Genomic DNA, 16,088 nt, shown 5'->3' on the forward strand with positions numbered 1-16,088 from the left:
GATGAAACCACACCGCATCTAGCAACCTAATCGAGTCTTCTCTTTATATAAAGCTTGGTTCCTCGGGCCCTCTAAGCAAAGCGAATCGAAAGTTTGTCCAAAACAAATATTGACACTCCCTCCCAAGAAAAAAAAACGATAGAGATACATAAATGCGCAGTGCAGAGCGGAGCGGCGTTCCAATTAGTGTCCAGTTTGGCCAGATTCTTATCCGCAAAATGCCATGAAATGAATAGTGCTCGGTGCTCGGTGTGTGGTGTGTGTGTGGGGAGTGGCTGGAGTGGAAAACGTTTTGCGTATAACTGCTGCAATCTGCGTCGAACGGGAACGTCCGCCTGGCACGCCTCTAGCAGCCGTCGCGTCACCGTTGTGCTACTTTGTCAAATCCCCTACGATGCGGATTGTGGAACGGAGTCAGCAAGCAAGTAGCGGCAATCACATGCTGGCCTGGTGGGAGGCCGCATAAAGGGAAATGCAATGTCATAAACGGCTGGAAAACGTAACTTTGGACATAGACCGCGAGAGAGAGAGACCGAAATAACCTGTTAATCAGCAATCAAGCTAGGCGCATGTTGTGCCAGCAGTCATTCTCTCTAGTGCTTTCGCATGTTTCGCGTTGCACGGCGGCCACATATGGTGGTGGCAGCACCAGCTCGCTTACGCGATAGTCTATTGCGTCTATTGCGGCCACACGAGCAGCTGTTTTGTGAGGGGCTCTGAAGTGCATACGGTCCATCGAGTGCACCACACCTCAAAAATGTTTGAACTTTCAGGTTCTGGCCAACTCGAGGGGGCTCGAGAAGGGGTTAGTGGATAGGGCAGGGAACTTGCGTTCTCTGCCCCCTCACCCTTTGCACCGCTTGCATTGCGTCAAAAGCATTGCGTGCGTGGTGGTGGGTTTGCGGTTTAGCGTAGTTGGTTCTCGCTGCGTTATTGTCTTGCAATGACAGGCATCCCTCCCTCCTGCAATGCGTTGTTGGAGTCATTTTCATTTGAAAAAAGGGGAAAATTTGTGCGCAAAACAATGCATAACAAACAATGTTCAACAAATGGTTGGTGAGGAGTGAGCATCTGCTCATTGTAATCAGTTGGAAACGAGTTGTTTTTTTAGATAGCAGACCAATGGGTGGCTTATTGGTTTATGGTTAAAAGCTAATTTTCCTGTCAAGACTTTCAGTGTCTCTAATGGAGCGATCCACCTGAACATGTTTAGAAAATAATACACCCCATAAAAGAGTCCAGAAGTACGCGGTTCGGCTAGGAAAAGCTCGCCTGAATGTTTGCAAATGTATGGAAAAAACATATTGCTGTTTGTCGCCGGCAACCGGGCTTGGATCGAAGCAAGCTACGGCAACGACGGTGTGATTATCCGCGTAAAGAAGGTTGCTAGTGTTGTTGTTGTTGTTGTCGTGTTGCTTTTGTTATTGTGGTTGGATTTTCTTCTCTTTCTTCTCTCTTTCTCTCTCTCTTCTGATCAACTAATTTCCAAGGACTGTGAACGAGCGGAAGGACCGCACCGCACTCGGACGGAAGGGACCAATAAAGCGGACATCCTGTTTTGTGGTTTAATTGCAGGAAGTGCCATTGCTTGATTGCGTTTGTGAGCCACAGAGGGCTGCCTTGAAGACCGGGCCACCATTCCCACCATCGAGCATCGAGCAGCAGTTGTGCTGCTGCTGATGAGGCGGCACACAATCGGCGACGGTGACGGTGGTGGTGTATTGATCTGTCGATGAAGGCGACACAGACAGACAGAACACACGGAAGGCGCTAAGCACTTCCTTCCCCCCCCTTTTTCACGACACTAAGTAGCACCAACACATGAGCGAGCTATAGCGAGGGTGTGGGTGGGGCCGCCTACTAGATACGTCACGTTCACATCATCACACCAAAGCAGGACACCAGCAGCAGCAGCAGCCACCAGCAGCAGCAGCAACACCCAAGCAGGACAATCGATTTAATACACTTTTCACAACATCGCATTGCCACTGCCAGCCCGTAGTTGGTGGGTGGAGGGAAGAGAGAAATAATAAAAAATACTCCACAGAAGAAGGATACACACACAGACACACACAGCAGCTGGGTACTTAACGCCGTCGTCTAATCGCCCTACCACACCCACTGCTCGCAGCGAGTCAAAGCGATGTGTGGCAGCTTGGCAACTGCTGGAAAGCTGGCGAGGACGAGATGCAAATCCTCGTTGAAGCTCCAGAACGGACGGACGGATTCGAATGGGACCCTTCTCCACGCGCAAATCCGCATCTCCACCCCCTCGGCCAGAGTGGGTGGGTAATCCTTCAAGGTTAGGAAGGAGAAAAAACACACACTAACTGCTCGAATGAGTCACGAAACGAAAAAGGAAAGGATCGACGCGGCCACGACGAGGCCAGCAGTTAGGCTAGAGCATTTTCGAAAGGAAAACTCGTCACCGTCTCTCGTCCTTGATAAGGGCAGAGTTGGCAACAGCACGCACAAAACAGGGACACATCAGTAGCAGCAGCAGTACCACAACAGAACCACCGGAGTGGGTGGAGCTGGAACGCACTTTTTTCACGCTCTAGAGTCAAGGCTCTAGGCGCTTCTTCGCTTTCCACTTCCACACGAACGGCGGTACACGAACGAACGAACGTACGCACGCGGGCACTGGTACACTGTGGATCGATTTTCTTGCCCAATTGAGTGGCGAAGATTAGTGGCTTAGACCGTACGGTCGTTTCCGGTGGTCCGCCGGTGGACACGTTGCGGCGTCGTTGCAGTTAACGCGTTGCAGGCCTTTCCGTACGAAGATATTACGGATGGGGGATAGCAGCAGTAGTATCCAGTGCACACCCGTGTGTGTGTGCTCACACGTGAAGCCCTTGGTACCGGAAGCAGGGCAATTCATCACAGACTCTCTCACATACACACATCGACACACACACACACACGCAGTGTCACGCACGCGATTTTCAGCGTCACCTTCACGCGGACAACGGAACTAACAATGCGACGACCGTGAAACCGACGTACGCCATTAAGACGTTGATGGCATACCCGAACCCCGTGATGGGTTTTTTTAACGCAAGGAAGGGGATGATGAAGATGATCGGAATGACGACGGTGGCCGCCGCCTCGCGACGAGTCAAACTCCGTTCGTTCCGGCACCCGTTCACTTGACAGGTGAAAAATCGACTGTCGGTCCGACCGTTGTTGTGGGATCACGTTGGAAAATGCGTGCCCTCGGTTCGGGCTGGGGAAATCGGCAACGGCCGATGCCGTTCGCTCACGCTGCTTCGGCTACTCTAGGCTAGTGCCGGGCGGCGGGGCGAACCTGAGCGAGCGAAAATGGTAGTCGCTCGCCGCTAGTATCAAGCTTACTTAGCATGAGTTTTCTTGCGTTTCAAATTGTTCTGTTTTTCCAATTCCCTGAGCCTGAGCTAGATAGGAAAAATGTGTGGAAAAGTATTTTTGGAAATTGGAAATGAAAGTGTTGCGCATTTTCGTTCACCATCGTTTTCCACGGCCTGCCTGGATGATGATGACAGTGTTGACAGACCAAGCCGTGAGTTTGATCGGCCGGGTTGCCAACCGTCGGTTCTTCGCCCGTGATGAATCATTTTGAAGTTTTCCGTCCCCCGGGCGATGATGAAGGGTGGTGGAAAATGCGCCCGCGCACCTTCCAAAGGGGAAAAGCGAGTCGTCGTCGGTTCGGTCGCCGTTGTTGTTGTCGTAAGACCAAAACATAAACATCCCCAACACATGTTGTTAGGCACTCAGGAGCTCGGTAGTAGTGGTACTGGTAGTAGTAGTAGTAGCAGTAGTAGTAGTCGCTTCCGGCGATATATGCGCGAGCGCAGCCTACGCACACTAGCAGCGAGGCGAGCGAGATCCTATCTGATGTTGGTGCTCTTGGTGTCTGCTGCTGCAGCCGCTGTTTGTTTTGGCTCTGCTATTGCTTCGTATCTTTCCCCAACGAGCAGGCTTATGGGTGTATAGAAAGTGAAATCGCTCGCTATGTTTCGCTCGCACTAGATACACACAACACACACACACACATGCGGTAACGTGTGCGACTGCAGTGTGCACAAAGCATACCGAAAGTGAGTGCCCCGTGCAGTCTTGGGCGCCTTAGCGACCTTAACGTACCTTAGCGGTGTACCAGGCGGTAATGGGGTGGAAAAGGGACAGTGTTGTGTATGCCGCTGATGCATAATCTGCAACTGCCGATATGCTGTGCAACGGTGCCGGAGGAATCGTTTTGTGGTGCTAGGTGCATGTGAGTGCGCTTGGTTGTAGGTTGGATGCAATATGCTTTTGCTTTCAAAGATCCAACTCGATATGCAAATTCAATCGATGGCGTTGAGAGCCCTCGGATTGCTGCGCGTTTGTTTTATTGGTTCTTTTTTGCGCGCGAAATGCTTTCCATGGTTGCTTTGCTGGGCATGGGGAAGTGGCGTAAAATGTTTTCGAATTAACCGAACACAGGTTTGGGAGATGCAACTGTTTGCTAGCAGCTCGTCTTTATAAGCGACTTGTTATCGACTGTAAATGTAATCGACGACTTGTAATCTACTTAAACTTTTTGAACTCAACACAGTTTTATCTATCAGAGCACGTGTCTCGATTGCTACCGTTCATTATTTATTAAAGTAAGCGTGAATTTTAAAACCCATAAAAAAAATACATAAAATGCTGCGAATCGTCTACAGGGGCAAAGCGTAGCTTAGAAAATCTCTACTTCTTCGCAGCATTCTTCATCAATCAACAACTTAACACTTCTTCGCTTGTTATTGAACACGCGCCAAAAACGATCGACAAATCGAGCCGCGTTTTCGACGGTGGCCGCGTTGGTGCTCGGCAAGATGCTGCCCAGCAAGGTCAGGCAAGCGAGAAGAATAGCTGTTTATGTGAAAGAATGTGAAGGTCTGGAGAATTTCACACAACCTGTGGCCTGTGGAAGGTTTGGTTAGACCGCACGATCTAAACCGTTTTCTTTCTTTAGGTGCGTGGTAGAGTGAATACTTGGGTTAAAGCAGTTGCATAACGTGTTGAACCAAGACTTTGGTGTGTTCAATTGCGTTAGATAAACCACGTGCTATTGAACCTCTGTGAGTACGCGTATAGCTCAATGGACAATGTTGTCCAGTACATGGAGTGTTACTGAGTCACCCGCTCAACATCGTTATGTTGCGCAAACCGCTTGTGCCGGTCCACAATGTAAGCAAGATAACAGCACAACATTGCTGAGTTGCTGCGAATTGGACTAACACGCGATTCCGACATTTTCCGATTGCAAGGCTTAAGGGGGGGGTTCGGTATTTTATTTTATTTCTTCATATTTACTTTTTATATTTTTTCATAAATGCTTATCCTTTCAAGAGTATTGTGTAAAATTTTGGGCTCAATAAAAGTCAAAATGACAAAGATATTGATTTTTGAAAATCGTCCTTTCATACAAGGCTCAATGCATGTCGCTACTTTGAATCGCGGTTCCCAAAACCTACCATATCGAAGTCGGTGCCCATCGTAGCATTAAAACTACTGGTCAGATCGATTTGAAATTTTCAACACATAATCTAAACACTATTTGTCAGGTAGCCCCGTCGAGTTTTTATAAAAATTGTTGTTCCTTTTTTTTTTAAATATTTTTTTAAATTATGTAAATTGTCGTTTTTTGAGGCAACATCGATAAATGCATCACTTTTTCAACTTCAAAAATCTGCCAAGAATCGAAAAATGGGAAATTCAACAGAAATTCATCGGGGCTACTTGGATAAACTCATAATCTAACAATAGAATATACATTTGTATATTTATGATGACCCAGTACGTGGCTACGATGGGCACCGCAAAAAGTACATTTTGACAAACATGCCTTTCCAGTTTCTATGAATGTATTTTTAATCAAATCTTCCCCAAAATAGAACCAAATATTCTTAAATAGTTGTAGTTTAATATGACATTAACTTTTTTTTAACATATATAAGGACGGACGAGCCGTACGATTATCAACAACTAATAACAAAAAATGGGGTAGGACATTTCCTTAACTACCCATCGCCATACCCCGGGCATGCTCGGCTGAACATTCACTTGAAAAAATAAAAATAAACGGTTTCTTCACTAAAAATCGTCAAAAATAAGCCTGTTTTTGACCCGAAATAACTAAAGCCCCCCCTTAAGCCAGCGATGGTTCTCTAGGGTTTAAATATATAGACAAAATAAAGCCAAATAGGAAAATCAATTCATTAATCCCTTGATATTTGATACAGAGTATAATAAAGTGATTTTTCCAACAATATATTCCAGAGCATGTAACTGTAGATGATATGAATTCGAAGATTCAGAACATTACATTATGACAGTTAATTTCCAAGATAACTCAACTACAACTAGCTACTGTTAGTGAACGTTTTAACACACATAATGCGAGCAGGTTCCCGTTTGCTAAACCATAAGCACCAAAGCTAATGCAAGCAACTTTGTTTGCCCCGGCGTGCACACACACACGCACAGTCTGTTTACAGAACACAAATGACTCACTTAAAATCTACTTAGTCTATTTGAAGACCAAACGAGCCCACTTTACCCCTCGGTTGACTCATTTAGTGGCATCGGTGTGAAGAAAAGGGGAAGCTACTTACGAAGCTTGGATTTGTCCTGCTGCACTTTGCTCGATTCGCCCATATTGGAGCAGCTAAAATGGGGGGAGGGTTTCCGGTGCTCCGTTCGTTGCTTTCCCGCCAACGACGACGACGACGACGACGACGACGGCGAGGACGGATCAACGCTGCTGGCGTTACACGGTCACCGGGGCCAGATTCTGCCACCGGCGATGGCCCCACTTTCACTTCTAATTGCACTTCGGTAGCTAACGGTAACGCGGATAACGCGCCGCGGGTTGCGTCACCGCGTTATCACGATCACGATGAGCGCGACGTTTGTTGAGTTTTGTTTTCTTGTTTTGTTGGTTTTGTTGGACGGTACTAGTCGGTAACACACGCACGCACGCACGCCCAATGGAAAGATAAACAGAAAACAACCAAAACGGAACAAGAACTATCGAGTCACGTCCGTGGCATCCGGTGCCGGAGCAAAAGCGAGCGAGCACGATGCAGATGACCACCGGGCACTAGAGCACATTAGGCGCTTTTGTTTCTTTTTGGCAAGAGATGGTGCTTTTTCCTTTCCATTTTCCAACAAACCCTTCTCCCCCGTCAAACACTCCGCGGGTGACACATTCCCTTCTCCGGGGGTGAGGAGACACACTGCATTCCGGCACTGCACCTAGGAACTATCGGTAAAACACACTCACACACACACGACACGACACACACGCCGCTGCTGCTGCTGCTGTTTCGCTTTTCCTCCGATTGTGTGTTGAGAGGCACTGGCACAAAGGTTGGTCGATTTTACGATTTGCACAAATCACCGCGGACGGACAGGCGGACGGATGCACAAAAAATTCCCCGCAATCTCTTCCCCAAAAAAAAGGCACGTCGAATTCTACGCTTTAACCGAGCAGCACAACATTCACAACATTCCTTCACCTGCTGCACGGACCGACCTGGTCTGGACGACTGTGTACGCCTTAACGAGCGCGCCTCGTATCGGTATCGGAAGCCACTCTACTCGGCGCGAACCGAGAATGACACATTTGCAGCACACACGAAGCAGGAGAACGAGGAGGAGAAGAAGCAGGAGCAGCAGAGGAGAAATGCAGCTACTACTGCCGGTGGCGGTCGTCGGTGTGTTGGCGGCGTCGCGGTCGGGATTTCATCGGAGGCACCCAAAGCCAATGCTCGAACGGTGGCACTGAGCGCGGCACAGGACACCCTTCCATTAGAAGCTTCGCGCGCGGAATGCGGGAATCCCTGCGAAGATGGACAGACAGAACAGACATGGACACAGGGAGCAGTTAGTGTTGTGGAATGAGGCAGAAGCGATCTAATTTGAATCGAAAGCGAAACGACCGAAGAGAAGGAAAGAACGATATATTTCAATGAAACAAAACATGTCCGTGTGACGGGTCCTGCTGGCGGGTGGTCAGACACATGTGGATTGGACTGGACACACACACACACACACACACACACACACACACACACATGGTTCGGTGAGAAAATGAACATCCTTGCCCGCGTATGTCCGGGACAGCAACTAACTAGCTGTCTACCGTTTACTATGCCATATACTAGACCAATTAGAGACCGATGAGGGGGGATGCCTACGTTCATTATCCTTGCCCCTTTTCGATATCGGTCCTCGCACCGGATATGGCCGGTTTGCCACCTGGTTCCGGTCGCTGCACGACGACGACGTGACCAACAAACCTTCAACCTGAAATACATGGTAGCCGAGGGGACCGGCAGCAACCGGGAGAAGATTAATTTTTGAAGATTCATATTGAAGGTATAGGTAGCCATTCCGAATTCGATCGAAGTCCGTCCGAAGTGCGTGACGTGGCGTTGGTAACACGACGACGCACGGCCCCACGGCGCCGGTTCCCACGGCGTGGGACGCACGGGAAGCACCGAAGAAAGTGATTCCGATGGATAATTCAACGCTTTAATTCTGTTTGAACTAGCCCCCTTGCGACGGGAGGGATGGTGCTGTAGGAGAAGGTGGACAGTAGTAGGTAACCTTGGGCTGTGAGAACACCACCAGATGATCGGATGTGTGGACAGGGGATGGACAGGGTACCTTTGACTTGAAGAACTGTAGGACACGGCGAGCGTAACCTCCGTCCGAAGTTTGGTCCGCAGAAGTCTCGGTTTTACTAGACATTTCACACTTTAAATTCGAGGGTGAATCAAATATAAACGAGACTTTTCGTCCTACTATCACAAAATGGGAAGAGACCGTTGCTGCTGGCTTTGTTGTTGGGTTGCTTTGTCAGGAAATAGGAAAAAGCGCGCTGGATCGCCTACTTGACTCTTCCAGTGTCCAACGTCAACGGTTTCGGAGCATACGGAGGTACCTTTGTCATTTGCGCAACGTATTGTAATCAAGATTCGCGCCGTAGAAGGCATAAAACCGACCGAAATCTTGAGGAGATTGATTGCCTAGTTCCGGGAAGAGACATTCTCGCGGGGTCAGAGTGTTTGCATGGCATAAACAAAAATCGTGGCGGGCCGTAATCGAGTTGAAAATGAAAACCATATCCTCGCACTTGGTTTATAGCCCATCACCTTACTTCGCCTAGACGGGCTTTTTGATCTTGAATTTTTGTATGAGTGCAGGACAATTAAAGCCGGCCTATTATCCGGTACTGTTTTTGAGTGAGGTACGTCCTGCATTTCGCCGCAACAGGCGGGTCCTATCGATAAGGGACGTGGTTCTTCTCCAGCTCTAGCAACCTTGAATATGGCAACTGAGGAGGGAAGTATTGGAACATCTTCCTTGCAGGCCTGGCCTGTTAGCCTGTGGCTTTTCTGTGTTTTGCCCACTTAAGGAAATATTGCGGCGCCAAAAAAAATCAACGTTGATGCTCGAAAGGATGAAATCTGATTTGCGCAATTGGCTGCAAACTCGACCAACATCTTTCAACGAAGGATGCTAAAAAGCTGCCCTTCCGCTGCGAAAAATGTGTTCTGAAATCAGGAAATTTTGTAGCAAAATAAAAAAAAACCATTTAAACTAAAAATAGTTTTGTAAAAAAAGGTCTCGTTTATACATGATTCACCCTCGTATGAATCAATTCCTCTGGGAAGGGTGAAACATTAGACGTTTTGACTTTGTTAGATTGTAGAGCGAAGCAGAGTGAGTACTTAAGACTTCGAGAGGCTTTTTTGCGAAATCGCCACCGGCCAGCACTCGCCCTGGACGAGGAACTTCCTATTTACTCTTTACGAATCGAACCTGCGCGAAGCTCTTCTAAGCTCACTAAACAATTGTGAAAATGGAACATCCGGCATCGGCTGCGATGAACCACATAAGACAAAAAACAAAACACTCGCTGAACGCTGAAAAAAAAACACTCCCCATCACGGCCGCTAACGATCGTCACAGTTTCAAGGGCACTTTGCGTGTTTCACTTTATGCAACAATGTGCTTCGAACTCCTACTAACCCACTGCTCCTCATAGTGGCGTTGCTACTGCAACTGCAATGACCATCGCGCATCGCGTGCGGCAGTCGCACATCCCGTCGTAGTAGCCTCCGTACGGCCTGCGGTTGCTTTGGGAAGGATTCATGGAATGCAGAATGCAATTGATGACGATTTCCGTCCTCCCGGGGGTGAGTCAAAAGACCGGACACAATTCCTCCCCGGGATTGAGCTAAGTCACATTGCGCTCAATTGCGACCAACCAGATTGACGAAAAAATGTTATCTAATCAATTGATAGCCGGCCCCGGGTGCAGGGTATTACCCGCTACCGAAGGATGAATGTCGCGATGGAGTTAATACGTATGTGTCGTGTCGTTGTCGTTGCCGGAACAAACCAGTGAACCAGCACCCAGCATGATTCAGACACAGCGCGCGATTGGATCATCGTCTTGTTATCTTATCTCCTTCGGCGCAGCTATCGAAGGGGGTTGACGGGCACTGCAATTTACAAGACCTCCCGCATGCTCTACTATATATGCGAAGGCGATCGGCGTATCGGGTCGCATAACCATTCCATTCCAGTACCAGCAAGCACGACGATGACGACGATCCAGCGCGTTAACCCGGTGGCCGTGTTGTGCCTTTTCGTTGGTGTGTTTGTGACGCTGTCCCCGACCGGTAAGACCTACGCTCAGTGATGCTTAGTGGAATGTCGAATTCAATTCAGAACGACGATCGTACATCTTCCAATCTCGACTCTCCAGTGGCCGCTCTGCGTTGCTATAGGTGCCAAAGTGCTACCAGCTGGAGTGACTGTGAGTCACGGGCCGTGACCATCACCTGCGATACGACCAGCCCGTTTTCGGTGATGGGCCACGAGCTCTTTCTGGCTCCCGGAGCACGCCAGGGAGTGGAACCTGCCTGCATAGGGGTGTACGCCGTGGGTACTGTCAATGGCGTCAAGGGCTATGCGCACGTAAGGGATTGCTTCATCAACGACAAGAGCATGTGCAGCGTAGTGCAAGACACGCTGCCATCGGAGATCAAGATCAAGGATTGTGACCTGTGCACCACCGACCTGTGTAACGGAGCGAACCGGTATACGGTGGGTCTCTCCAGCTTGCTGCTACTGGCGTTCGCCGTGCTGCTGCGGAAGTGAAGCTCCGTCACACTCCGTGGGTAGAGTGTTTAAGCTTAATTTATCGAGTAAATAGACAACGTGTAGCATAACAAAACAACGGAAACACACCCCATTGGTCTACATTGCGCGCAATAATTGCTCACGTGGGATAGGCTGTCGGATACGGGGTGTTACTTCCGGGTAATAAGCGATCAAGTGTTTTCTCCTTGGAAGGTTTTCCAGCCATACCTTTGCGGATAGTGCGATATCGATTAGTTAATATCAGTTACTATCACCGACGACCACTTAATCGAGGCGTATCGCGATAGTAAGTGGCAATGGTGTAACCGCTTGTGTAGCACTACTTCAGTGCAGACAAGTGCTAGACCACTAGAATACACCCTTTTTTTCAATTAAACTCGCTCCTTGCTCAGCCCTACCTGTTTCCAGTATTTTTGAAGGAATAAAAAGGGGGGTGTCTTGTTAGTTAAACATAAAATGCTCCAGCAACCTCCATCAGTCCGCCCGGTAATGCGGTAATCGATTGCTCGAACAGTTGCAGCGATTCCAGCGAGGGTGGACTACGTGTTGCTTATCAATCCGCCGATTAAGCTTCGTTTCTGGTCGACATCTGGAGTTTCAGTTTATCGATTTAGAGGCTATTGTTTAAGCAAATATAATTCAAGACAGATTACTGCCATTCACCGAGGGATACACACACACACAGGATTGGCTATTGTTTGTCGTAATGCTTGCCCAACAACCAACTTCAAAAGATGGCTCCTCATAAGTAGAGCGCATTCGGATGCAGTACAGTGTTGGCAGCGGGGTGACAAGTAAAACAAAGTGTTATGTTTGAATATCATTTCAACACCGCTGCCCTTGCCCTTGCAGCTACAGCTACAGGACCGAACGACGATGGACGATTTGTGGTGGATGGTGCACCTTAGGGCTCCGGTACGACGTCAATGCCCCAAGGACAGAGGTGCGTGTACACGCTATGTTCACCCCCGAGGGTTGCGACGAAATGCTTACAACCTTGCTACGAGACAGATCTCTTGTTGCTACGCGTCGTAGTCGCTGTATGATGAGTTCTTTTATCACTCGACAAAAAGGCCTCAACCGAACGAACCGCAAGAGCTTTTTGGCAAGACGCATTTAGTAGAGGTAACAACAACGATCACTACGATTCGTTTCACGATTCACGGGCTACTCCAATCCTCCCCATCGATGGGCAACGTCAACAAGATAGCAAGGTGTTCGTGGTGGCCCTAATGTGAATGATGACCTCGCCCGGCTCGCCGGTCCATTATTCGTGTTTTTTGTGTCTGCCTTTTATACCAAAAAATCAGCCCGCGTGTTTGCTACACGCGTTTTTTTTTTGCGTCCGTTCCGTTCTTGTGGCGTATGTTCCAGTATGTTGCGGGGAGATGAGGCGCGAGGTGGTATGATGGAATGAAACCAATTTCCGTGGCTCGCGGCGTCATGCTCGCGTCACTTCGCGTCTTTCATTTGCGTGGCGGTCGTGTTCCTGTGGTTCGTTTCGTGTCGGTGAAGTGTCGTTAATGACGAATGTTGCCGTTTTATGCGATGAGCCTTGCCGCTACCAAAGGTACTACTCCGCTCGGAGGGGGGGACCTTGCAAGCAGATTTTGTGTCATTTTGTTCGGGTGATGATGATGACCATGTGCGTCCTCGACGCCATCATCCATCCGGTTTAACGGTTAACAATCAAGACGTGACCGGGTAAGTGTGTTGCAATCAACGGAGCACCGAATGATTGGTTCGATCTGGTCCGGTAAAAGTGAAAGAGACCATCCATCCGTTTAGTCCGTGAGAACGCAATGAATGTTTCACAGTGACACAGAGTAGGTGACAATGTGCGTGTAAGTGAAGGTGCGGAAGTGACTCACCGGTTGACCATGAGTTGTTCGAGCTGGGCTGGACAGAACAACGATAATAACCGTGTGCGGCTAATGACAAATCCACTATAGAATATGAATATGTGATGTATGCACGGCTCGGCGCAATCGATTGACGGTGCACCAGCTCGAATCAAAAATTTGAATGACAAAAAAAAAGCAATGGAAAAACAAGCTGTTCTTGATTAGCTTTATCGACGCCGACGACGGATGACTGCTGCCGGTAGTGCCGTAGTTATCGGCATAAGTTTAACAAATGACACTAATGGAGACGCCTTATCTATCTATCGTTCGGACGACGGTCGACGGCACACGACGTCCCCTTCGGCCAACAGGTCTTTGAGACTGAAGCCATACTACAGATTTGCGCGCTATATGCGGAGCGAGGCGGTGCGGATTCAACCTCCACCTTGAGCCGGAAGAAAGGGCAGGACAAACAAGCTTTACGCAAGGAAAGAAACGGTCCAGTCGTGGTCAACGCGGTATGAGAGTGCCGCCGCCAGTGTGCCTTTGGGGTGCCAGGACTTGAAGAACTTGGAGCAGTTGAAAAAATGGATCGATCGCAACGGTCCTCTCCCGCGTATTGATGGCTTCGTCCCTTGCCCGATTCGTGTCCGATGTCCGATGACGACACAAACGCTGCTGGCAACCCGCATCCGCATCGTCGGTTGACCCACTTTCTGCATACCCAGCGCCTCGGCGGGACATCGGCAATGACAATGAAGCTAGCACGTGCACCACATTTCTCCCGTCGGCGTTCCGTCGCCGTTCCAGGCCGTCACGTCAGTGCCTGTCACATCGTGTCAGCGCGGCGCGATTGGTTGAAAATCGATGAATTGTAAAAGGGAGTATTCCGGGAATCCTGTGCGCTTTCTAGGTGAAGGTGAAGCAACACTATGCTACTGATCGTGGCCAGCTGGAAGAGACGCTACTTGTTGGTACATTATTTACTTGGAAGTTACTTAAACTTTAGTAACAGCTTGCGATCTACCTAGTTGAGCAATAAAAATTTTGCTTTGCATGACGCAGTTGCTCAAATGGCGGTAGATGATTCCGGTTCACATACACACACTGGGCACACGATCGTTTTTAACGGCTTCATCAAACCACTTAGAGGATGAGGAGCCTTGCGAGCATAAACCGACAAGTGCTCTTTGAAGGAGAGCTGCGTATATCGTTACAAAGTAGGTTAGCTGTGGCGCAATTCCGACGAGAAAGTGAAACCAGGAACCTGGCCTTATCGGGCCTATACTGTTTTATGCTGCCACTTCGTATTGTTCGACGATAAGCTCGGGCTGCGGGTTGGCTCGTTGGCTTTTATCTTTTTGTCGCAATTCCCTCACGGCACGGCAATAAGCGAATGAGGTTTACTGTCTAAAATGAACTGCGGGCATTATCTTGCATAAACGTGTCGAAAATGAAACCCACTCTAGGGGCTTCAACCGCCCAGACCACCGGAAACTGAGGGACCACGGTAAATGTCGCCATTAAAATGGACTGCAAACGCACAAGCAAATCACGATGGCGATGCAACTGCAGTAGGCGTTGTTCAGATTTCCGTTTTCAACTACAACATCAAAGGGAACATGGAACATGTTGGGTACCGAGTTTGTTTCAATCATTTACAGTCGGTGTGTCCAGTGGCCTTAGACGTCACCGCAGTAGCAGTAGCGTGATAAGAGGTTTGAACGAACTAAGCCTAACAGCACTGCGAGCGGTCAAACCGGTTCGTGGTTTTACCGAAACGATACTACTGGCTTCTGGTTACGCCTTGCTTCGAGCAATTACCAAGCGAGCTTGTCTTACAAACTGCAATCGGTACTGTATGATTACAGGATTCGATCAATTAGAACGGACGATCGGTAGCGCTCCGCGCGGTATTGGAGAACTGATTAGCTTCTGTAGGGGAACGAGTGGCGAGAAAAGCGATATTGTATTCAATCCCTTCTGCAGCTAACGAGCCTCTTCGCAATCGCAATGCGAACGATGCCATTTGGGGCACTAATTGAGCTTTATCTGTTTTGTTGGCTTGTCGAACGCGAAAGGTTAACGATGGGAAGCAATATGGCAAGCGGAGTGCTGCTCGCTCGTACGGTCCCGCCCCGTAGTTGTCCTAATGATTGCGGGTCAGAAATGCGGTAAGTAACCAATCACCACCTTCTCTCTGCCTCCGGAATATGCTGGCATAAAAAATAATGAAATTCAACTGTATATTAAGAAGGTGCTCTGTACACAGCTAAGCACTCGTGACTGCTAAGACGTGGTCAAGGTCAGCGGAGGAGTTGCTGCTGCTGCTGCTTCTGCTGCTTCTGCCTCAGAATGGAGCGGATTATCGAGCATTATTCCGTCCCCGTACTTGGACATTGGGCTGCAAACCAACCAAATTTGCTTTCGTAGGTACAGTGGAACAATTCTTGACAAGCCTTTGCGGTCGATCTACATGCGGAGATCTACCGTTATGTTCTTCCTTGTTCTAAAACACAATATGGCGCTGGCGAAATTCAAGGCCCTCCACGGTCACGGGCTCTAAACGCCCCATTTGTGAAGTAGGTGGACCTATTTGGCTAATTGTGAACGCGGTAAACTAACATCCGGCCGGCAAAGGACCACTTACGGTACCTGTACCCCCCGGGGGGGAAAGGACATTTGCATCCGATGAATAAAGAACAAGCAGCGGAGTTCCAGCATGGTCCTGTGTAGGGCAAAGCCCTTCCACCCTTTCGCCGGCAAGGACGAGTGACCATGGCCTGCCTTGATTTGCGAAGCCCCGTAGTAGGTTCCGTCCGGGAGCGCTTGGATGACAATTGATTTTTCGTTCCCTGTTGGCGCAACCGCTGCCATTGCTCTTACGTGAACAAAAAAGGAGAAAAACTTATGCTTAGAACTGCATAAATGGTACCGGAAAATGTAGCTCAGCTGTGCTAGGAACCAATCGATTCATCGAAATGCGGCGTTGTGTTGTCGTGAACACAGGATGGCCACAGATCACATGGCATTAACCCGGTAGGCGAACCAACG

General features: G+C 48.8%; 2 protein-coding genes across 4 annotated transcripts in view; one reads left to right on the plus strand and one right to left on the minus strand.

Annotated features, from left to right (window-relative positions):
• The window catches only part of LOC125948513 (phospholipid-transporting ATPase ID), a 33,102-nt gene that overhangs the window by 13,914 nt on the left and 3,100 nt on the right, over positions 1–16,088 (minus strand). Inside the window, exon 2 of one of the 3 annotated variants that reach the window (XM_049674673.1) lies at positions 6,624–7,853. In XM_049674673.1, coding sequence (XP_049530630.1) covers positions 6,624–6,666 — 43 coding nt within the window. In that variant the 5' untranslated portion in view covers positions 6,667–7,853. Of the gene's footprint in view, positions 1–3,033; positions 3,168–6,623; positions 7,854–16,088 lie in introns of those variants that run through there. The other 2 variants (XM_049674668.1, XM_049674669.1) reach the window with 2 other exon arrangements.
• Positions 10,558–15,600, plus strand: LOC125959220 (uncharacterized). Its single transcript, XM_049692032.1, has 4 exons — positions 10,558–10,706; positions 10,793–11,169; positions 15,353–15,463; positions 15,577–15,600. The coding sequence occupies exons 1-4, from the start codon at positions 10,628–10,630 to the stop codon at positions 15,598–15,600; spliced, it is 591 nt and encodes a 196-aa protein (XP_049547989.1). The 5' UTR covers positions 10,558–10,627.

Source organism: Anopheles darlingi, chromosome 2, assembly GCF_943734745.1.
Source record: "Anopheles darlingi chromosome 2, idAnoDarlMG_H_01, whole genome shotgun sequence".
Lineage (NCBI taxonomy): Eukaryota > Metazoa > Arthropoda > Insecta > Diptera > Culicidae > Anopheles > Anopheles darlingi.

What these genes read in the sequence shown, in the direction of transcription:
- LOC125959220 (XM_049692032.1), top strand. Translation starts at nt 10,628, where the DNA reads ATGACGACGATCCAGCGCGTTAACCCGGTGGCCGTGTTGTGCCTTTTC. An exon ending in TGCTGCTACTGGCGTTCGCC is followed by an intron (nt 11,170 to 15,352) that starts GTGCTGCTGCGG and finishes TCAGCGGAGGAG; the next exon opens with TTGCTGCTGCTGCTGCTTCT. An exon ending in AACCAACCAAATTTGCTTTC is followed by an intron (nt 15,464 to 15,576) that starts GTAGGTACAGTG and finishes GCGAAATTCAAG; the next exon opens with GCCCTCCACGGTCACGGGCT.